This window comes from Nicotiana sylvestris, chromosome 8, assembly GCF_000393655.2.
Source record: "Nicotiana sylvestris chromosome 8, ASM39365v2, whole genome shotgun sequence".
Lineage (NCBI taxonomy): Eukaryota > Viridiplantae > Streptophyta > Magnoliopsida > Solanales > Solanaceae > Nicotiana > Nicotiana sylvestris.
In genome coordinates this window covers 224,715,284-224,733,081 of record NC_091064.1, presented here as the reverse complement: position 1 = coordinate 224,733,081, position 17,798 = coordinate 224,715,284, and the positions used below count along the sequence as shown (strand labels likewise).

Here is a 17,798-nt window from a genome sequence, read left to right as displayed (position 1 = left end):
GAATCAAAATAAATGCGCAAGTAGCAAGAAAAATACATCAGGATGGTCTTTTGATTTCAGGTGCACCTGTCCTAGATGGACCCAACCCCTGTGTTGAGTCCCCAAAGTCAAAATGTACATGATACAAATAAGCGTTCCTACTAGGGATCTGGCATGAGGCTACATTATACTAGGTTTAAAACTTGGGTTTATTTGTTCTAGACCTGGCTTACCCGAGCGGACAGCTCGAGTCGAGGGGGGGCAGTGTATCGGGAATACAGAAGCGCACCGGCTTTGCAACTTGTCCGAACCTCGTTCTAAAATTGGGGTATGACTCTAACAGAAAAGAAGTCACACGAAGTGCACACTTCCCAAATGATTTAGAAGACTTAGAGAGAAGAGGGTTTCGTAACAATTTATATACAGTTCAACAATATCAAAGCGGTAAAAAGCAACATTTAGCAAGCTCAAACACGTAAACATCAGATAATAAATAAAGCCAACTATAACAGATATTCTAAGCTCGAATTCTGAACCCTGAACCAGAGACTCTGGGTTCGATCCTCAGCAGAGCCAAAGCTATCACACCTCCTTTTTACTACCCTCGAAAGGGTATAAGGGAGTTTTTTTCAATTTAAATGACAATCGAAACGGGATTATTTATTAGATCAGAGTCGCCACTTGATATGATTTAAGGTGTCCCAAGTCACCGGTTTAAATTCCGAATCGAGGAAAGTTTGACTCTATATTATTGTCTGCGAACCAGAAATTCTGAATAAGGAATTCTGCTAACCTGAGGGAAGGTGTTAGGTACCCCCCGGATTCCGTGGTTCTAGCACGGTTGCTTTAAACTATTATAATTGGCATATTATCTGATTTTAACACATGTTTTAACCTAAGGTACTTTTTAACTCATTAACCGCTTTTAATTAATTTTAGGAAAATTTAACGTTATCTAAAGCACGTCTTGAACCACGCCACATGAAATGCACCTGCGTCCACGACACATTTTATTTAACATTGTTGGGAATTGGAGTTGGGTCACATGAAATACACACCCTAGTTTAAGGAAATTAATTTAAATTACGAGCCTAAAGCAACTGTGCACTTTCAAGTTTGCGAAGGGCCATGGAAAATTCAACTAGTGGCACACCTCAATTTCTAAAGAGTCAAAATTAATTAAGTGAGGGCCATGGGTTTTGAGATTTTATTTGGCATGGCACGCCTCGAATTATTCTATTAAAAAGGTTTCTAAATCTAATTTTGAGGGCCATAAATTATATGTTCGACTAACATGGCACGCCTCAAGCTAATTAAAGGGCCTAGTTGATTAATTAAAAGGCTAAGGGGATTTCTAAGCTCAATTGATAATCAACGGATTTGCACTTGTAAAACTACTCCAATTACTTCGGAGATAGTCTGGGCTAGTAATAGTCCTAAATTGAGATGACTGTATCGAAAAGAAAACAGGACCACCATGACAAAGCATACAATTCCACAATTCGCAAGGGCCTTCAGGCTTGGGCCCAAAATGAGCCCAAATTTAGTGAAATAATGAACCAGCAACATGGACTCAAGATCGAGTCTCTGTGGGGGAAAAACAACTTGGGCACCAAAAGCCTTAGGCTCTAAATGTCACTTTTAGGGTCCAAACTCGAACAGATTTACATGGTTTCGATATGGTAAGCAAGGTGCACATTAGCTAACTGAAGTAACAAAAAATGCAGCAAATTTAAACACCATTCATTTAAACACTAGATCGCTATTATGATTCCCATACATAGCTATTTTTCAACAGGTATTCTAAACATCAAGTGTTCATGCTTAACTTCAGTTCTAGGCTAACTCACAGGTAAGCATATGAAATTTAATCTAAACTAAACCCTTTTCAATACCAACAGTACAGAACCCCAGGAGATTAACATATCATTCACTTGAATCCAGACCTCAACTCAAACTCTTATCAAGTCAATAAACAGCATTGATTCACTTTACAACATTTCAATGATATGAGCAAAACTAGATTAACATACATAGCATTGGATTTACTACAGATTGCTAAGGAAATAGAAGGAACAGAAGAAATAAATCCAAACATAACTTGTATTCAAATCAGATTTCCACTCAAAATATATGTTCACAATCACTTGTTGTCCATGGTTTGGAAAAAAAACCTGGAATGCAATAAGAAAACAAAGAGAAATGAGGAATTAGCAGTAGCAGCAACACAATAATGTAACAGTGCCAAAATCAGCAGCTCAAACCAAAACTTTTAACCCCAAACTCAAAACATTTTTCACCCAGCAACACCAAACAAAACCCAGCTTCTTCAAACCAGTAGAGAACTCAAATGAACAACCAGACTTTGGAGTCTCAAAAACACATTAATTAACTATGAAGTTTCAAGGCAGAATTGAACCAATTTTCAACAAAGAAATGCAGGGGTTTCAGTGTTATTTCAAAGTTTCTAAAGCTTAGCCGTTTTCAGTTTTTCACTCATTTTCCGTCTCCCCATTCTTACTTGAGAGTGAAGAAACAATGCCTTTATAGGGAGCTTTAGGGCAGCAGAAATGGGTTAAGTTATTTGCTCTTTAATCCTTTTTCAATTTTTATTTTTGCTCCTATGTCCTTAGTTTTAAAATCTGTTTTGAAAACAGCCCCAAACCCACCTTCCTAGAAGTTTTCCCAGTCAGTTATACGAGATTCCTCAACCTAAAATTCCTAAATTAACCCTTAAACCCCTGTTATTTACCCTTGGAAACAAATGGGTCAAATTGACCCAAGGTTCAGCCTACCACGTGGGTCAATTCTGACCCAAGAACTTAAACAAGCCTCTTGAAGTGGGGTCTAAGATGGCCTCAAAGCCCAACAACAAAAATGATCCAAACCAAATCAGTAATTCATGACAAGCAGAAGAAAACAAACACTTAAATGATTTCAAAACTAAAAATCTAACTACACTACTGATTAATAACACAAATAAGCATGGAATTGACTAGGTTACTAAATCGAAACGACCTAATTAAATTGACTATAAGACTAAAACAAGAAAATCAAAATCAGGATCTCAACGACATGAATAAAAACTAAACAGACCACTGAGCAAACATACAAGAATCAGATAAAAGCTTTAAAAATGCGAAAAGAAAAGCAAATGGAACAAACGAACACAAATCAATCTAGAAGGGAAGACCTAGGTTCAAAACCTTGGTCGAATTTCAGTCAAAGTAAAAACTAACTAAAGAAAGGGAGAAGAAAAGAAGAGGAATAAGAGGTGAAATAACACAAAATGGACAGAAAAAATGAAGAAAACTCACCGACTAAACTCGAAATCGATACTGACACTCCGATTTAACCCAACATAATATTATTTGCTTGTTCTTTGTCAAGAACAAACGAACATCATTGTTTTGTGATAAATCAGCCTTGAACACTTAGGAAACTCGGGGATTAGACCTTGCATGACACCAATTCGAGGGTAGGCGTTTTGGGCTTTTAGGGGTTCGAACTCAGATTCTGGACTTGAAGGGTTCTGGAAAGATTCGAGGGAAATTAGTTAGGGATTGGGAGAGGGGATGCTGTAAGGGTCTTGTAGTGTTGATTTGGGACAAATTAAAGGTGGCGCCGCCACCGGAAACGTTGGAGATTTAGGGGGCGACGCTAGGGTTAGAGGTGATCTCTGAAGAGGAAGATGAGAAGTGAGGGAGATGAAACGGGGGGTAAGGCTTTGGGACAGTTTTATACTGTCACATGGATCAGTTCTTGTCCGTTTGATTAAGCAAGATCAACGGCTCCGATTGAGGATTGGAAACGGGGTCATTTAGTTATTTGTGGGGCAGACCGGGTTAAGGGACACGGGTTTGGGCCTATTTTTGAACGGGCACTGGCAAAATTTGTTTGGGCCTAGGGAATTTAGTGAATTTGGCCCAAAAATCAGACTTCTTCCATTTCTTTCCCTTTTCTTTTCATTTCAAAATTCTTTTTCTTTTCAAATAAAAAATAAAATCCTAAATTAATTCCTAAACCAAATTATCCTACCAAATTAGATTAATTACTCAAAATGATATTTACAACAACTAATTAATTACAAAATTAAACTACAAAATTCAAAGCTAAAAATAAATGCAAAAATGAGTTATTTTTGTGATTTTTCTATTTTTGTCAAACATATTAATTTACTAATTAATCTAAAATGTAAAATTAAGTCCTAAATGCAAATGCAATGTATTTTTGTATTTTTCATGAATTAAATAAAATTAAACATGCACACAAAAAATGCAAATAACTAGAAAAATTCTACAATAATTCCTAAAATAGCAAATAATTAAAAGAAAAATCTAATTTTTGGAATTCTATAGGAGTAATTCATGTGGGGCAAAAATCACGTGCTCACACCATAGATGAAGAAAAAACTTCATTTATTACAGACAGGGGGACTTACTGTTACAAAGTAATGCTATTTGGTCTCAAGAACGCTGGAGCCACATATCAAAGGTTGGTGACCAAAATGTTTCAAGAACATTTAGGGAAAACCATGGAAGTCTATATAGATGATATGCTGGTCAAGTCACAACAAGAAGGGGATCATATCCAACACTTGTCTGATATATTTCAGATTCTTCGTAAATTTAACATGAACTTAAACCCTGAGAAATGTGCATTTGGAGTTTCGTCAGGTAAGTTCTTGCGATTTCTTGTTTCTAACCGTGGTATTGAAGTAAATCCTGTGCAGATTAAAGCTATTGAGGAAATCCCAGATACACTGACAAGTAAAAAAGAAGTACAGAGACTGACAGGGAGAATAGTAGCTTTGGGAAGATTTATTTCAAAATCATCAGAAAAATGCTTCAGGTTCTTTTCAGCCCTAAAAAGCAGGATCAATTGGAATGGTCTGAAGAATGTCAACAGGCGCTTAAAAATTTGAAAGTATATTTGTCAAATCCATCGTTTCTTGCGAAAGAAAAAGATAGGGAGAAACTACTCATCTACCTTGTTGTTTCAGAAGTAGCGGTAAGTGTTGTGTTAGTTAAAGAAGACCAAGGTAAACAATCTCCAATTTATTATGTTAGCAAGTGATTATTAGATGCTGAAACTCGTTATCCTCATCTAGAAAAACTTGCACTAGCATTAATCATGGCATCTAGTAAGTTAAGACCTTATTTTCAATGTCATCTCATCTCTGTAGTAACTGTCTATCCCTTGCATAATATATTGCATAAACAAGAGTTATCAGGTAGATTATCTAAGTGGTCCATAGAACTAAGTGAATATGGCATTACATATCAACCTAGAACTGCAATAAAGTCACAGGTTTTAGCAGATTTCATGGTCGATTTTAGTCAAGAGATACAACTAGAAGCAGAAAAAGAATTGCAGGTATTTAACAGGTCTAATCCAAAAACTTGGACCTTATTCACTGATGGTTCATCGAATGTCAAAGGGGCAGGTTTAGGTATTATTTTGGTACCACCCACGGGAGAAACAATACGACAAGCCATAAAATGTCACCCTATAACTAACAATGAGGCAGAATATGAAGTTGTGATTGCAGGTTTAGAACTGGCACTAGAGCTTGGTATAGAACAAGTTTTAATCAAAAGCGATTCACAGCTCGTAGTTAACCAAATGCTGGGGACTTATAAAGCCAGAGAGGCAAGAATGCAGCAATACCTGGAAAAGGCACGTGATTTGGTCAGGCAGTTCCAAACTTGGAAAGTCGTGCAGATACCAAGAGAGGAAAATGCAGAGGCTGACGTCGTAGCTAATCTTGCATCTGCTGCAGAAGTAACGAATGACGAAAATGCTTTTGTGATTCATTTATTTCATTCTGTACTTGATCAAGACAAAAACGAGGTAAATTTCAATAACCTAATTTAGGATTGGAGGAACGAGATTGTCAATTTTTTGCAGTATGGAATTTTACCTGAAGATAAGAAAAAGGCTCAAGCACTTCGCAAAAAAGCTGCTCGATACTGTTTAAAGCAAGGCAATCTTTATCGTAAAATGTTCAGTGGTCCTCTAGCAAGATGCCTCGGACCTTCTCAAACAGAGTATGTGATAAGAGAAATACATGAGGGACATTGTGGAAATCACGCAGGGGGAAGATCTTTAGTAAAAATAGAAGAAGACGCAGAAAATTTTGTAGCTAAATGTGACAAGTGCCAAAGATATGGTAACAACATGCATCGACCTGCTGAATTATTACATCCGATTATTGTACTGTGGCCTTTTATGAAATGGGGGATGGATATTGTGGGTCCACTATCCCAAGCCAAAGGCAAGGTAAAATTTCTATTAGTACTCACTGATTACTTTACTAAGTGGGTAGAAGCATGAGCTTTTAAACATGTACGAGAAAAAGAGGTCAGAGATTTCATTTGGCGAAACATTATATGTTGATTCGATGTACCAAAGGAAATTGTATGTGATAACGGCCTACAAATATATAGGCACGCAAATCACATAATTTTTTTAGAGTTGGCTAATTAAAAGGATTACTTCAACGCCTTACCATCCGGTGGGTAATGGACAAGCTGAATCAACAAATAAAGTCATTATCAACAACTTGAAGAAAATGTTGGAGGAATCTAAAGGCAATTGGCCAGAGGTGTTACCTGGAGTCTTGTGGGCTTATCAAACAACCGCAAAAACAAGTACGGGGGAAACACCGTTCTCACTTGTATACCGAGCTAAAGCCTTAATTTCAGTCGAGATAGGGGAACCAAGCACGAGATATACACAAGCAACTAAGGAATCAAATGGAGAAGAGATGCGAGTAAACTTGTATTTACTTGAAGAAAGGAGGAAAGCTGCATTAATAAGGATGGCAGTGCAAAAATAAGTTATGGAACGATACTATAACGGAAAGCTCGTCTCAGATACTTCAAGATTGGGGACTTCATACTCAAGAAAGTTTTCCAATCAACGAGGGAAGCTAATGCAGGAAAGTTAAGTCCAACTTGGGAAAGACCTTATAAGATTCATGGTATCGCAGGAGAAAGTAACATACGAACTGGAAACAATGGGTGGCAAGATTCTACCTTCAAATTGGAATGTTGTTCATCTGAAGAGATACTATTTCTAAGGAAAAGAAATACCCACGGGCAGGTACCCTCATTAATAACTTTTATTTTTGAATTTTTAAAATTTTACTAATGATTTTAGATGATAGGCAAAAAGCTAGCCCACACTAAATGATGAATTACGACCTAAAACGACACGTGGAAAGAACATAATTTCCGGTCTAGAGTTACAACTATTCTGATAGAAATTTAAATGGGTTAAGCAGTCTTCATCTAAAATCATACCTCCGAGTCCAGTATGTTTTTCCTTTTCAGGAAAAGGACCGCATGGAAGGAATAATCAAGTGCTCGAGATTTCATACTTCAAAGCTCAAACACTTGGGGGACTATATAATATACATATGATATATGTATAAAGAAGGCAAAGAAGACTGAAAACAATTAAAGTTCAAGTCAAGCCCAAAAGTCTGCTCATCAAATGTATCAAGTTCAGAGTAAAGTCACGAGCCAATAACACAAGCTAATCAAAAACCCTTCATATAGATTTCAAAATCTTATGACGTCTAGGTTAAAGGCAGTATTTAGCCATGGGTTATAAAAAACCCTTGGATTTTCTTTCCTTTTTTGCAAATCTGTTGTAAAGAAAACAGTTACGAAAAAGTTATAGAAGATATTTAAATACATGTAAGATGTTACTTAAACTTGACAAAGTTCAAATAAAAACTTTATCAAAGTTATTTCAAAAAACATGTGTGTTCCTATTTCTTTTTTCGTATATTTACACCGTTATGAAGTTGAGACGTCTTCTTCATTAAGTGTCATCTATAAAAGGGTCCTCTTTCATAATTTCATGTCTGATTCAAAGATACATAAAGTTAGTAAAGCATTTTATAAAAAAATGCAAAAAGGGTAAGACGAAAACCCATGAATTAAAAAGCAAGACCTTGAATTTATATAATGAAATAAGGCAAAAAGAGTAAAACAGAAACTTAAGATAATTAAATTGAAACAAAAGCTTTATAATATTAAGACTAAGTCATCAACTGATTGTCATATTTTTACAAAATGCCCCGAAAAGGTCTGAGGACTTGTCATTTCCAAATACTGAACCCCCAAATGGGATCAGGGGTAAAACCATATTCCACCAAGAAAAAAAAGAAAGAAAACTTCATAAACTTTCACCGGGGAGCAGAAGAAGAGTCTAAAGCAACATCATCAACAGGCTCGATTTGATTTGAAGGAGCTGGGACATCCACTGTGCCTACATTAGCTTCAATATACTCAGGAGTATCAGCCATAGGAGAAGAAAAACTTTGGTCTTGCTAAGTTCTCTCAATGGTTTCCTTTATCTTAGCCAACTCAGCATCCAAATTAAAACCTTCTTGGCTCGCCTCCACTAAGGTATCATGGCGTGTATTTAAGATAGCCCAACTCACTTCAATAGCAGTTTTGTCCTCGAGAGCTTCATAATCCTTCTCCCATTGGTCAATCTCATTTTGAGTTCTTCCTTCTCGGCCAAAGAAGCATCATAAGAGGATTGCAAAGGGGCAAGTGAACTTTCCAAAAATCTTACCTTATCATAAGATACACGAAGATCCTCTTGGGTCTGGGTCTGGGTCTGAACAAGTTCACCTGCACAAACATATTTTTTGTTCAGCAAATCCCTCAATCCTTTGGAGAGTTGTTCGAAAAAAGATGTCTCAAGGAGGTATCCTTGCCAGCCTGATTAGAAGAAGCCTTCTCAATTGCTAGCTCTGATGCCATGACTCTTAACTACTGCTCTAAGGTACACTTGCTTTCTTCTAGAACTTCCATCTCAAGTTGTAGACTTTCGTATTGCTCTTTCCAATTGACTACTTCAATTTGATAATCAAGCAGTAACTGCTCTGTATGAGAAACTCTCTTTATAATCTCTATGCCAACAAGATTGAATAAAAAAAGAAGAAAGGGGTAAGAACCTTAATATAAAGAGAAGAGAATGGAATAAAGTGTAAACATGAGCAAATAGCTTCAGTGATGATTGCACTATATCATTCATCCAAGACAAAGAGCTGTGACTCTTAAGCTTGGACTTTTCGACTGGATAGATCAAAGGTTTCAACCATACTTCAGCCCGACCTGACTTTTTCAAAAGATTACCATCGGCAGGGACCTCAATGGTAATCTGCTTCATCGCTCCACTTACACTCGAAGAACCAACTTCAGTACGAGGAACGGTAGTAGTAGGAACTGTAGAGGAAGTCATAACAGCTTGGGGCGGAGCAGAAATAGTAGCAGTAATGACTGGCAAAGAATGCACCACAGGGACAGGCATGGTAAAGGAAGCAAGGGGTACTTCATCAGAAACTAAATCCAAATTCTCACTATCAAACCCATGAGAGAAAAGCTGATCATCAGAGTCACGAGCTGCCGCAAGAGTATTATCATCAGAGCTCACCAAGGTGGCTTAAACAGGCTCGGGTATGGGAACAGAATGGGGAGGAGTCGCTTCATCATCTGAAAAGACGCGTCTTCTAGCCCGTGGCCTTTTAACCAAGGAGCTTCCATCCTGTTCCTCCTCCTCCTCAGAATCTTGGGTTGCATCAGACTTCCTTTTCGATAAAGAACTCAAGATTATCTCTTGAGCTATTTCCAAAGAAACTCTGGAAGCCGCAATCGCTTCAGCACTTACACCACATATGGGAAACCCTGATAAAAAGAAGGGTCAAATAAATTCTAAGGAAAAGATGAATGAAAATATGAAAAGGAGAGGGGTAAAACATTTACCTTGAGTTTTAACCTTCCAACCAAATATGTGTGAAATATTTTTCCAAGATATACCTTCCATCGGAGCAATAGTCAGTAACTTCTCTACCCAACCACGAAAATTGGGAATCCCATCAACAGTTCCCATGGTTGCTAAAAAAGACAAAGCTAAACAACTATGGGCAAAATAAATCCTTTCAAAATAAAAAAAAAAGGGAAAAATGAAAAAGTAAAACTTACGTACAAAATTTCACTTTTCGGGGAATGGTACATTTTCTTCACCTACTAAACCAATAGTAGGGGCAACAACAAATCTGGCATACCAGCCACGATACTTATCATCCTCAGGGCTAACTAGCACTCTCTTACTTCTCGCCACTAAAGTGAAGATTATGTCGAAAAATCTTAGGGGAGTAGAGATGGATCAAATGGAAAAAAGTAAAAGGCAAATTAGCCAACCTTGTTAAGTGCCTTAAACAAGCAACAACCCTCCACACAATGGGGCCAATCTGTCCTACACAAACGTTGAAAAAACGACAGAACTCAATTATAATAGGATCAATGGGGATTTGAAATTCAGCATAAAGGGATATATATACACAAAAGAAAATACGGTCATGTAAGATGTAATTCTTTGGTTTGCATTAGGAATTATGATAGGGAAGTCAGATCTCCAATGGCAATCCCTACGAATAACAGAGATTAAACCTTTGGTAATTTGGGAAGGGTAGACATCAGCACGATCTAAAGAAGACATAGAAGAAACTTGATTTTTGATCGATTCTCTATCAGTGTAAAAAGATAGTTCAGAAGGACAATCTCATCTACTAAAGGCTCATGAACTGGTTCACTAGAATCTTTACCTCTAGAAGAAGATCTATGTGAATGAGAACCCCTAGTTCTAGAAGGAGGGGTAGAACTCACTGGAGGTAAAGAAGCACCCCGTATAGATGAAGACCCTAAACTACACAATCTTCCCCATTTTCTGCTTCCAACAGGAGCAAGAGGAAGTTCGTCAACAATTGGGACTCTTCGAGGATTAGGGTTTGAAGAAGACATAATTGTACGAGGAAGAAGAAAACAAGAATGAATATTCCAAGGTAAGTAACTTTTTATGAGAAAGACAAAGACAAAAGCTTTATTTATACTCAGAAGCAACCGTCAAAGGAAAAGGTGTAATGATGGAAACGTCATGATGAAAACTGTCACTTCGTAATTGATGAAGCCACAAAAAAGCCCTAAAAGACGTTGAAGAGTTGCAGATTCAATCGGAAGATGACACGTGTCACGAGCATTAAATGGAAGTGACATATGAAGCGTCAGTTCCAGAAAAGGTATAATGGCGACAAAAATTCCCGCTTTAATGAGACCCACTTCCCAAATATTCTATTGATGAATAAATGACAAGTGGGTGGACTATTTGTATTGGGGAAAATCAAGTTATTACATCGAGTTAATTATGTACTGATATGTCATGACACGTGGATCAACAAAGGAATGACAGTTGGGGAAGAATAATTGAAGAGGCGCGAGCTTTAACAGACACGGGCAAAGATCCACGAAAACCATAAGGAATGGGTGCTCGAACCTCTTGATAATTTGAAGCAGCATCGGGAAAATGAACCTAAATAGTAAAAGAGTATAGATACGTATTATTGGTAATTAATGAGCATTAATTACGGAAAACGTTATAGAATCTGTACCGAAACAGCTACGATTGTCAATTATAACGTTACATTGAATGTCATTAATTGTCCATAATAACTCCATTATGGAAGGAGAGAAACTTATTACTTACAACAACAACAACAACAACAACAACAACAACAACAACAACAACAACAACAACAACAACAACAACAACAACGACGACCCAGTATAATCCCACAAGTGGGGTCTGGGGAGGGTAATATGTACGCAGATCTTACCCCTACCCCGAAGGGTGAGAGGCTGTTTCCAGGAGACCCTCGGCTCAAAAAAACAATAGGAGATGATATATTAGTACCATAAAAATGTGTAATAAAAATAACAACAATATATAAGAGATATGAAATATGAAATACAGAATACGAAATACGAAATACGAAATACGTAAAAACCTATTACTTACAAATAGCTATAAAAGGTGAGGAATGAACATTTGTAAGGACACGAACTACTATTGGAATATACTGATTTTCTTTGCTTTTTATCCAGCTATTATTTACATTAATTATTCTTATTTCTATTTGATTATCTGTAACCCGAGTTCTTCTAAAAACAAGCTTAAACCAAAAATCTTATTTTTGGTTAAACACTAACGTTTTCAGTCTCTTATATATGATGTACCAGTAATTGCCAGAATTACATTAACGGTCTGAATTAATGAAGAGTAAATTAAGACGAAGGGTCAGTAGCAGCACAAAACATGGATATGTAAGATTTTATCAAGTCATGTGCATGCAAATTGTCACCTCGCATTTTGTACTTAGTATGATCTTAATTACCAAAGAAAAAGAGAAAAACATAGCATGAATAAGATTTACAACAAGGAACACAAGGCCCTCATCAACCTTAAAAAAACTTGATGGTATGACATAATTAAGTACATTAATGTATCAATTCTAATTAGCAACACTTAATCTTTTGAGAATAACAGATTTGAGAACTTCCTCATTAGCCACTTCATTAGTAACCTTGATCACAACATCTTGAAGCATTAGGTTCTTGACACTGGAAACGCTTGCATGGTTAACCTGTAACTCCAACTCCCGCAGCACATTCATCAACCTCGCACACGGGTAGTTCACATCAGGAGATCGGACCCGAACCATCGCTTCGAGTCCGATAATCTTGACCTCCACTTCCATTCCAAATGAATTATTTGCACGATTAAGTACAGTGGAAGGTACGGTTTGTACAGAATTAGTAGCACATTGTCTCTTAGGTTTCTGAGACAGGATTTTGTACGACTCTAATTCTTCAACTTTAGCCTTGAGTTCATTAATATAAGTAACTGCATCAGCCAGTAATGAAGCTCTATCCATTTTCGACACGTTAGGAACCACACTCCTTAATGCATAGAATCGATTATTCAGCTTTTCTCTTCTCTGTCTCTCTGCCTCAACGTGTTTCTTGGCCATTTCTGTCCCTGTTGCGTTACTCGAACTGGATTTTCTTCCTCGTTTTATAGGTCGATTAATATTGTTGATCGTCGATGACTCATTCTCAAAGCTGTCTGAATTTCCTAATGATATATTGCCATCAACTGTTTCTTGCTTTAATTTGGTGTCCGTTGCTTGTGGTGAATCATTTTCCACTTTGTGATTTTCTCCCAATGGAACAAAATTAAAGCTGGAAAGATCTTGATGATTAATTGGTGATGGAGTAACAATATTGTTGTTGCTTAATCCAAATAGAGACCTACTTAGTTGGACTATTTCCCAATTTTCTTGAATAATTTCAGAGGACCCCAATTCGACGACACCATTAGGAGTAGGAATACAAACTAGAGTCCGAATTCCATGCAAGTGAGCTTCTTTAGCTCTGTCGTAGTTGTATAGTTGCAGTTCGTCATAATTGTTCAGCCATATATAGGATGTAGGATTATAAGCACGGACGATGAGCTCATTATCAGCCACGAAATATTTAGGCACTGATACCATATAGAACAACTCTGTATCGCTAACGTTATTGTCTACGTTAGGGATACGAACTGTGGCGGAATTAGCCAAATTTTTTGTACCGCGGAAATGGCCGTCTCCCCACGAGAAAATGAGACGGCCATTAGCGTCTTTTGATGCTTGCCAAAAGATGGCATAAACCCACCATTCTTGACGACTGTGAATGATATATTGAAGGTGTTTTTGAAGGGTATTAGTTGAAGTAATGTCTTCCATTATTCAATATCTTACTAATGTTTAAATCAGAGAGATGAAAAATGAGGGGAAATAATATTATATTAATACTGAAAATGAAGGTCGCACTATAACAAAGTGAATTAGATATATATATAAGACATTTTGGTTTCATTTTTCACGTGGTCTGTAGATTTCTATTTTAACAATCAATGTACGTAGGATTGACCAGAAACTGAGCTAAGAGAAAGAAATATGGAATGATTGAGTTCATATACATATATGGGGGACCTCCAAGATAAAAGGAATGCAGTCGTGGACGGTGACTCAATTGTTTGTGTCTTTTGTTCTTGTGGTCTCTTGATATTCTTTTCTAGAACTGTTGAAATATGAAATAGTGTCAACCTTTTTTTTAATCAATGTGTCAACCTTAAAGATGACCATCTCACACTGTTCTAATTGTACATTTTTTTTAAAATTCCAAATACTCCACAAGAATGCATCCAACTCTTTCAAAGATCTAATAAATAAAGACAATAAAATGGCGTTAATTCTCTCTTTCAAATATTTTGATTATAACGATAAGTTTACTTCGAGATGATATAAGAAAGACAAAAATATATTCGCATTTCGGAATTTTTTGGTAAAATGTTACTATACAAGTTTTATTGGTCTTAAAGACAAATGAATTCAAGATTTAAACTTTAATATTATGAGTTCGAGTTCAGGATTCTATTGCAACCATTTAATCAACTAGATTCGAAATATATTACTAATATTCCTATTTTACTTAATAAATTTTTCTAACACGTATTTGAGCTCTAAGACCTTTGTATACGGGTAAAACCGACCTTAATTATGATGCACCTCGATTTCCGACAAGATAAGCCAAGCTCGAGATGTGATGGCAAGGGACCAAAATCAAGCCAAAAGTCCCATCGAGCCAAATCCCGGGGACACGACGCCTGCCCTCGAGAATATCAAGGTCATAGTTCCAGAATCGGTCTTGGCCTCGAACAACTTCGAAGGACATTGTTGACAATCAAGCGTAACCAACAGAAGGCCGAAATATCTGTGACCGGCCGAATATCACGGCGGGGATCTCGGCATGTATCGATAGAAAACCGACAATCAGTTAATCAGAAGATCTTTTATCTTTTATAGAGTTGTACCTAACATAGAGCTCTCCTACTATATAAAGGGAGTCTGATTACTCATAAAAACGAATGTAACACGTGTTTCAAGGCAATATATTATCATTTTCTCTGTTATTTAGTTTTTCACTTGTTTATCAATGTTGACTATAGTAAGCCCCGAATCGAGGGTGAACAATTTCACTAAGGTTGAAATTGTCTTATTCGCATGATTTGAATTCATTTTATCTTTACTTGTTCAATCTAATTAAATTTATAGTTTTGTATCAAATTAATCCGCGTATCCTTAAAATCACTTACAAATTCAATTATTGTCCGATTTTGAAGGTAAACAACCTTAGCACTACAGCTTCCCTGGCCACACCCCTGTATTTAGAGTCCATTTCTGATACTTAAGATACTCAATGCATGGGGTCGAGTGCTATTTCGAGCAGGCTGCGGAAATTGACAACTAAATGTGAAAGCAGTGGACCTTTAGCAGTCTTCTCCACGGCTTAACCCCTCTATCTCCATGTTCTATCGAATGAGGAAACAAATTTATATGACAACAAAAAATCTTGTACTTCTGATATGCAAATTTAGAAAGTTTGTTCTGCTTACAGTATACTCAATTGAACACAACTTTGTGATGAGAACGACATCATATATATCTATACAACGAACCTCTCAAAAAGTTTTATAGAAAAATGATTTTAATTCTCGGGTAAAGCGGTTAGGCTCGTCACACCGACCCAATTTAACCCGCTTGTTGGAGGGGTTTGGAGTGAAAATAGGATATGCTAGCTATTTTTTGGATTGGTAATCCACAAATTAGTCAGCATTTGAAAAATAGCCGGTGGTTTTTTAAAATACGAAAAGTTTTAGCATAATATACAGGATTATGAAGCTCCTACGTATAAATTTCCAGCATATTATGTTATAACTCCAACAGACAGAAAGTTCCAACATAATATGCAGGATTATGGAGCCAGAAGCGTATCCGGGTTGATGGATATGGGCTCACGTGAACACATACTCCTCTCCCTAAATCATGTATAACAATGTTACATTTTTTTTAAAATTACTTAAATATATGTGCGTGAACTCATACTCAAAGAATCCTATAGTGCAATTGTTATTGGATGCATAATCTACAAGTGAAATTGGTGGTTCAAATCTCACTCTGAACGGTCTTAATTTTGGTACGGAGTATAGATATATATGTGAAAATTATTAAATTTTCAAAAAGAATATAATTTTGAATCTATAATTTCAAAAGTGTAGTGGTTCATAGAAAGAGACTAAAGTTAAACCTGTCAAATGTAATTTTAGATACACTCCTTCACAACATTGCAACCATCGATATCCTCTTGAAATCCTGTATCCACCTCAGTATGGAGTTTCTACATATAAATTTCCAGCATATTATGTTGCAACTCCAACACATTATAAAATTTTAGTACATTATACTAGAATCTCATATGTAAAAACTTCTAACTCCAGCAAGGTTTTACTTTTACATAAAAATTTACTAAATTTCGATTACTTTTAAAATTGTGGCTATTATTCAATTACTAGTTATAAATCTGGCTTCTTCTTTTTTTCAGGATTTAGACGGAGGTTTTTCTACCCAATTCAAACCTGAAACTATTAAGCCCTCTAAGAGTGGGTCCAAACTCAAGTGACTGCCTTATCTTAGGGGAATTTGCATCTATACCCGCTTTTTGTGTCACATTTTAACTTGTGTCTGCTTTGCAAAATAAATTGCAAGTGTACCCGCATTTTCGCATAACTTCAGCATACGGGGTTGAAGTAGCAAAGGCAATCACGCAAAACTTCAACATTCTAGTAGTCGGGCCTGAAGTTCAGCTCTAGAGCTGAAGTTTTTGTTTTGTAACTGTCGAATTTCAGCTCTAGGGCTGAAGTTTTTGTTTGTAACTAGCAAGTTTTTGTTCGTAAGCTTCAGTTCTATAGCTAAAATTTTTGTTTTGTAAGTAGAACTTCAGCTCTAGAGCTGAAGTTTTTGTTTGTAAGCTTCAGCTCTAGAGCTGAAATTTTTGTTTTGTAACTGGCGAACTTCAGCTTTGTTTGTAACTGGCGAACTTCAGCTAGAGTTGAAGTTTTTGTTTTTGTAACTGGCGAACTTCAGCTCTAGAGTTGAAGTTTTTGTTTTGTAACTGGCGAACTTCAGCTCTAGAGCTGAATTATATTGTTCTTGTGGCAGCAACACTATTTTTATTATGGACGTCATCGTTTAACACATGAGCAAGCATTACAAAGCATTTCTGTGTCACTGTCGTCTTTGTCTCTTTTCTTCTTGAATTGCATTTCGTTTATTGAATTCCTCGAGATAATCAGCTCATTTGCTTTGTTAAATTTGAGTTATTTGAAGATGAGCCACCCTTTCTTGATATAAGCTCATTTGCTTTTTTAGGCCATGTTGGTTTTAATGAGTCAGCTAATTTGGAGGATTTTACCGAAGGAGGTATTGTAAGTGTGTTTGTAGGAGAATTTTGAGTTTCTGATGTGTTGAAGTCAATGTTTATTCAATAATTGAGATAGTGACATTTTTCTCTCTAGTCCGGTGATGGTGATTGGAGGAGGAGGAGGAGAAAGGGGGCAGGTGATGGTGATGGAGAAGGAGGAGGAGAAAGGGGGCTGAAATTATTTAAGAAATGGATACAAATTAAAAGTTTTAAAAAAATGGGTATAAGTTAAATGGGGGCGACCAAATAAGACGCCCCGTGCAATTTTTATCTTATCTCAAAAGAATTTATGTTTACTACACTACTATATTTTAAAGAGAGAAATTAATGGAGAATCCATAAAAGAAAAAGAAAACTAGAGGATAGAAGTACTATGTATGGTAAAGTAAATTTCAGCGTATCCCGTTAGGCCAAGTTGTCAAAATTAGCTTATTTTGAAAAGTATTTTTTTTTCAAAAATACTTTTGGTGAGAATCAGTTTGTGTTTGGCTAATTAATTTGAAAATCAGTTATGAGCAGCAATTAGTGTTTGACCAAACTTTTAAAAACTGCTTCTAAGTATTTATTTTTTTTTAAAAACTTTTGACTATTTTTTTC

The 17,798-nt window shown here is 36.4% G+C and overlaps 2 protein-coding genes across 2 annotated transcripts; one reads left to right on the top strand and one right to left on the bottom strand.

The window, feature by feature from the left end:
• The first annotated feature begins 5,112 nt into the window (after positions 1–5,112).
• Positions 5,113–6,315, top strand: LOC138876431 (uncharacterized). Its single transcript, XM_070155351.1, has 2 exons — positions 5,113–5,832; positions 5,890–6,315. Exons 1-2 carry the CDS (start codon positions 5,113–5,115, stop codon positions 6,313–6,315), a joined length of 1,146 nt encoding a protein of 381 aa, XP_070011452.1.
• Positions 6,316–12,270: 5,955 nt separating this feature from the next.
• Positions 12,271–13,678, bottom strand: LOC104243399 (transcription factor bHLH14-like). The gene has a single exon (XM_009798579.2). The coding sequence runs from the start codon at positions 13,622–13,624 to the stop codon at positions 12,350–12,352; it is 1,275 nt and encodes a 424-aa protein (XP_009796881.1). The 5' UTR covers positions 13,625–13,678; the 3' UTR covers positions 12,271–12,349.
• Between the last annotated feature and the right edge of the window lie 4,120 nt (positions 13,679–17,798).

What these genes read in the sequence shown, in the direction of transcription:
- LOC104243399 (XM_009798579.2), bottom strand. Translation starts at nt 13,624, where the DNA reads ATGGAAGACATTACTTCAACTAATACCCTTCAAAAACACCTTCAATAT.
- LOC138876431 (XM_070155351.1), top strand. Translation starts at nt 5,113, where the DNA reads ATGGCATCTAGTAAGTTAAGACCTTATTTTCAATGTCATCTCATCTCT. An exon ending in TTGATCAAGACAAAAACGAG is followed by an intron (nt 5,833 to 5,889) that starts GTAAATTTCAAT and finishes AATTTTTTGCAG; the next exon opens with TATGGAATTTTACCTGAAGA.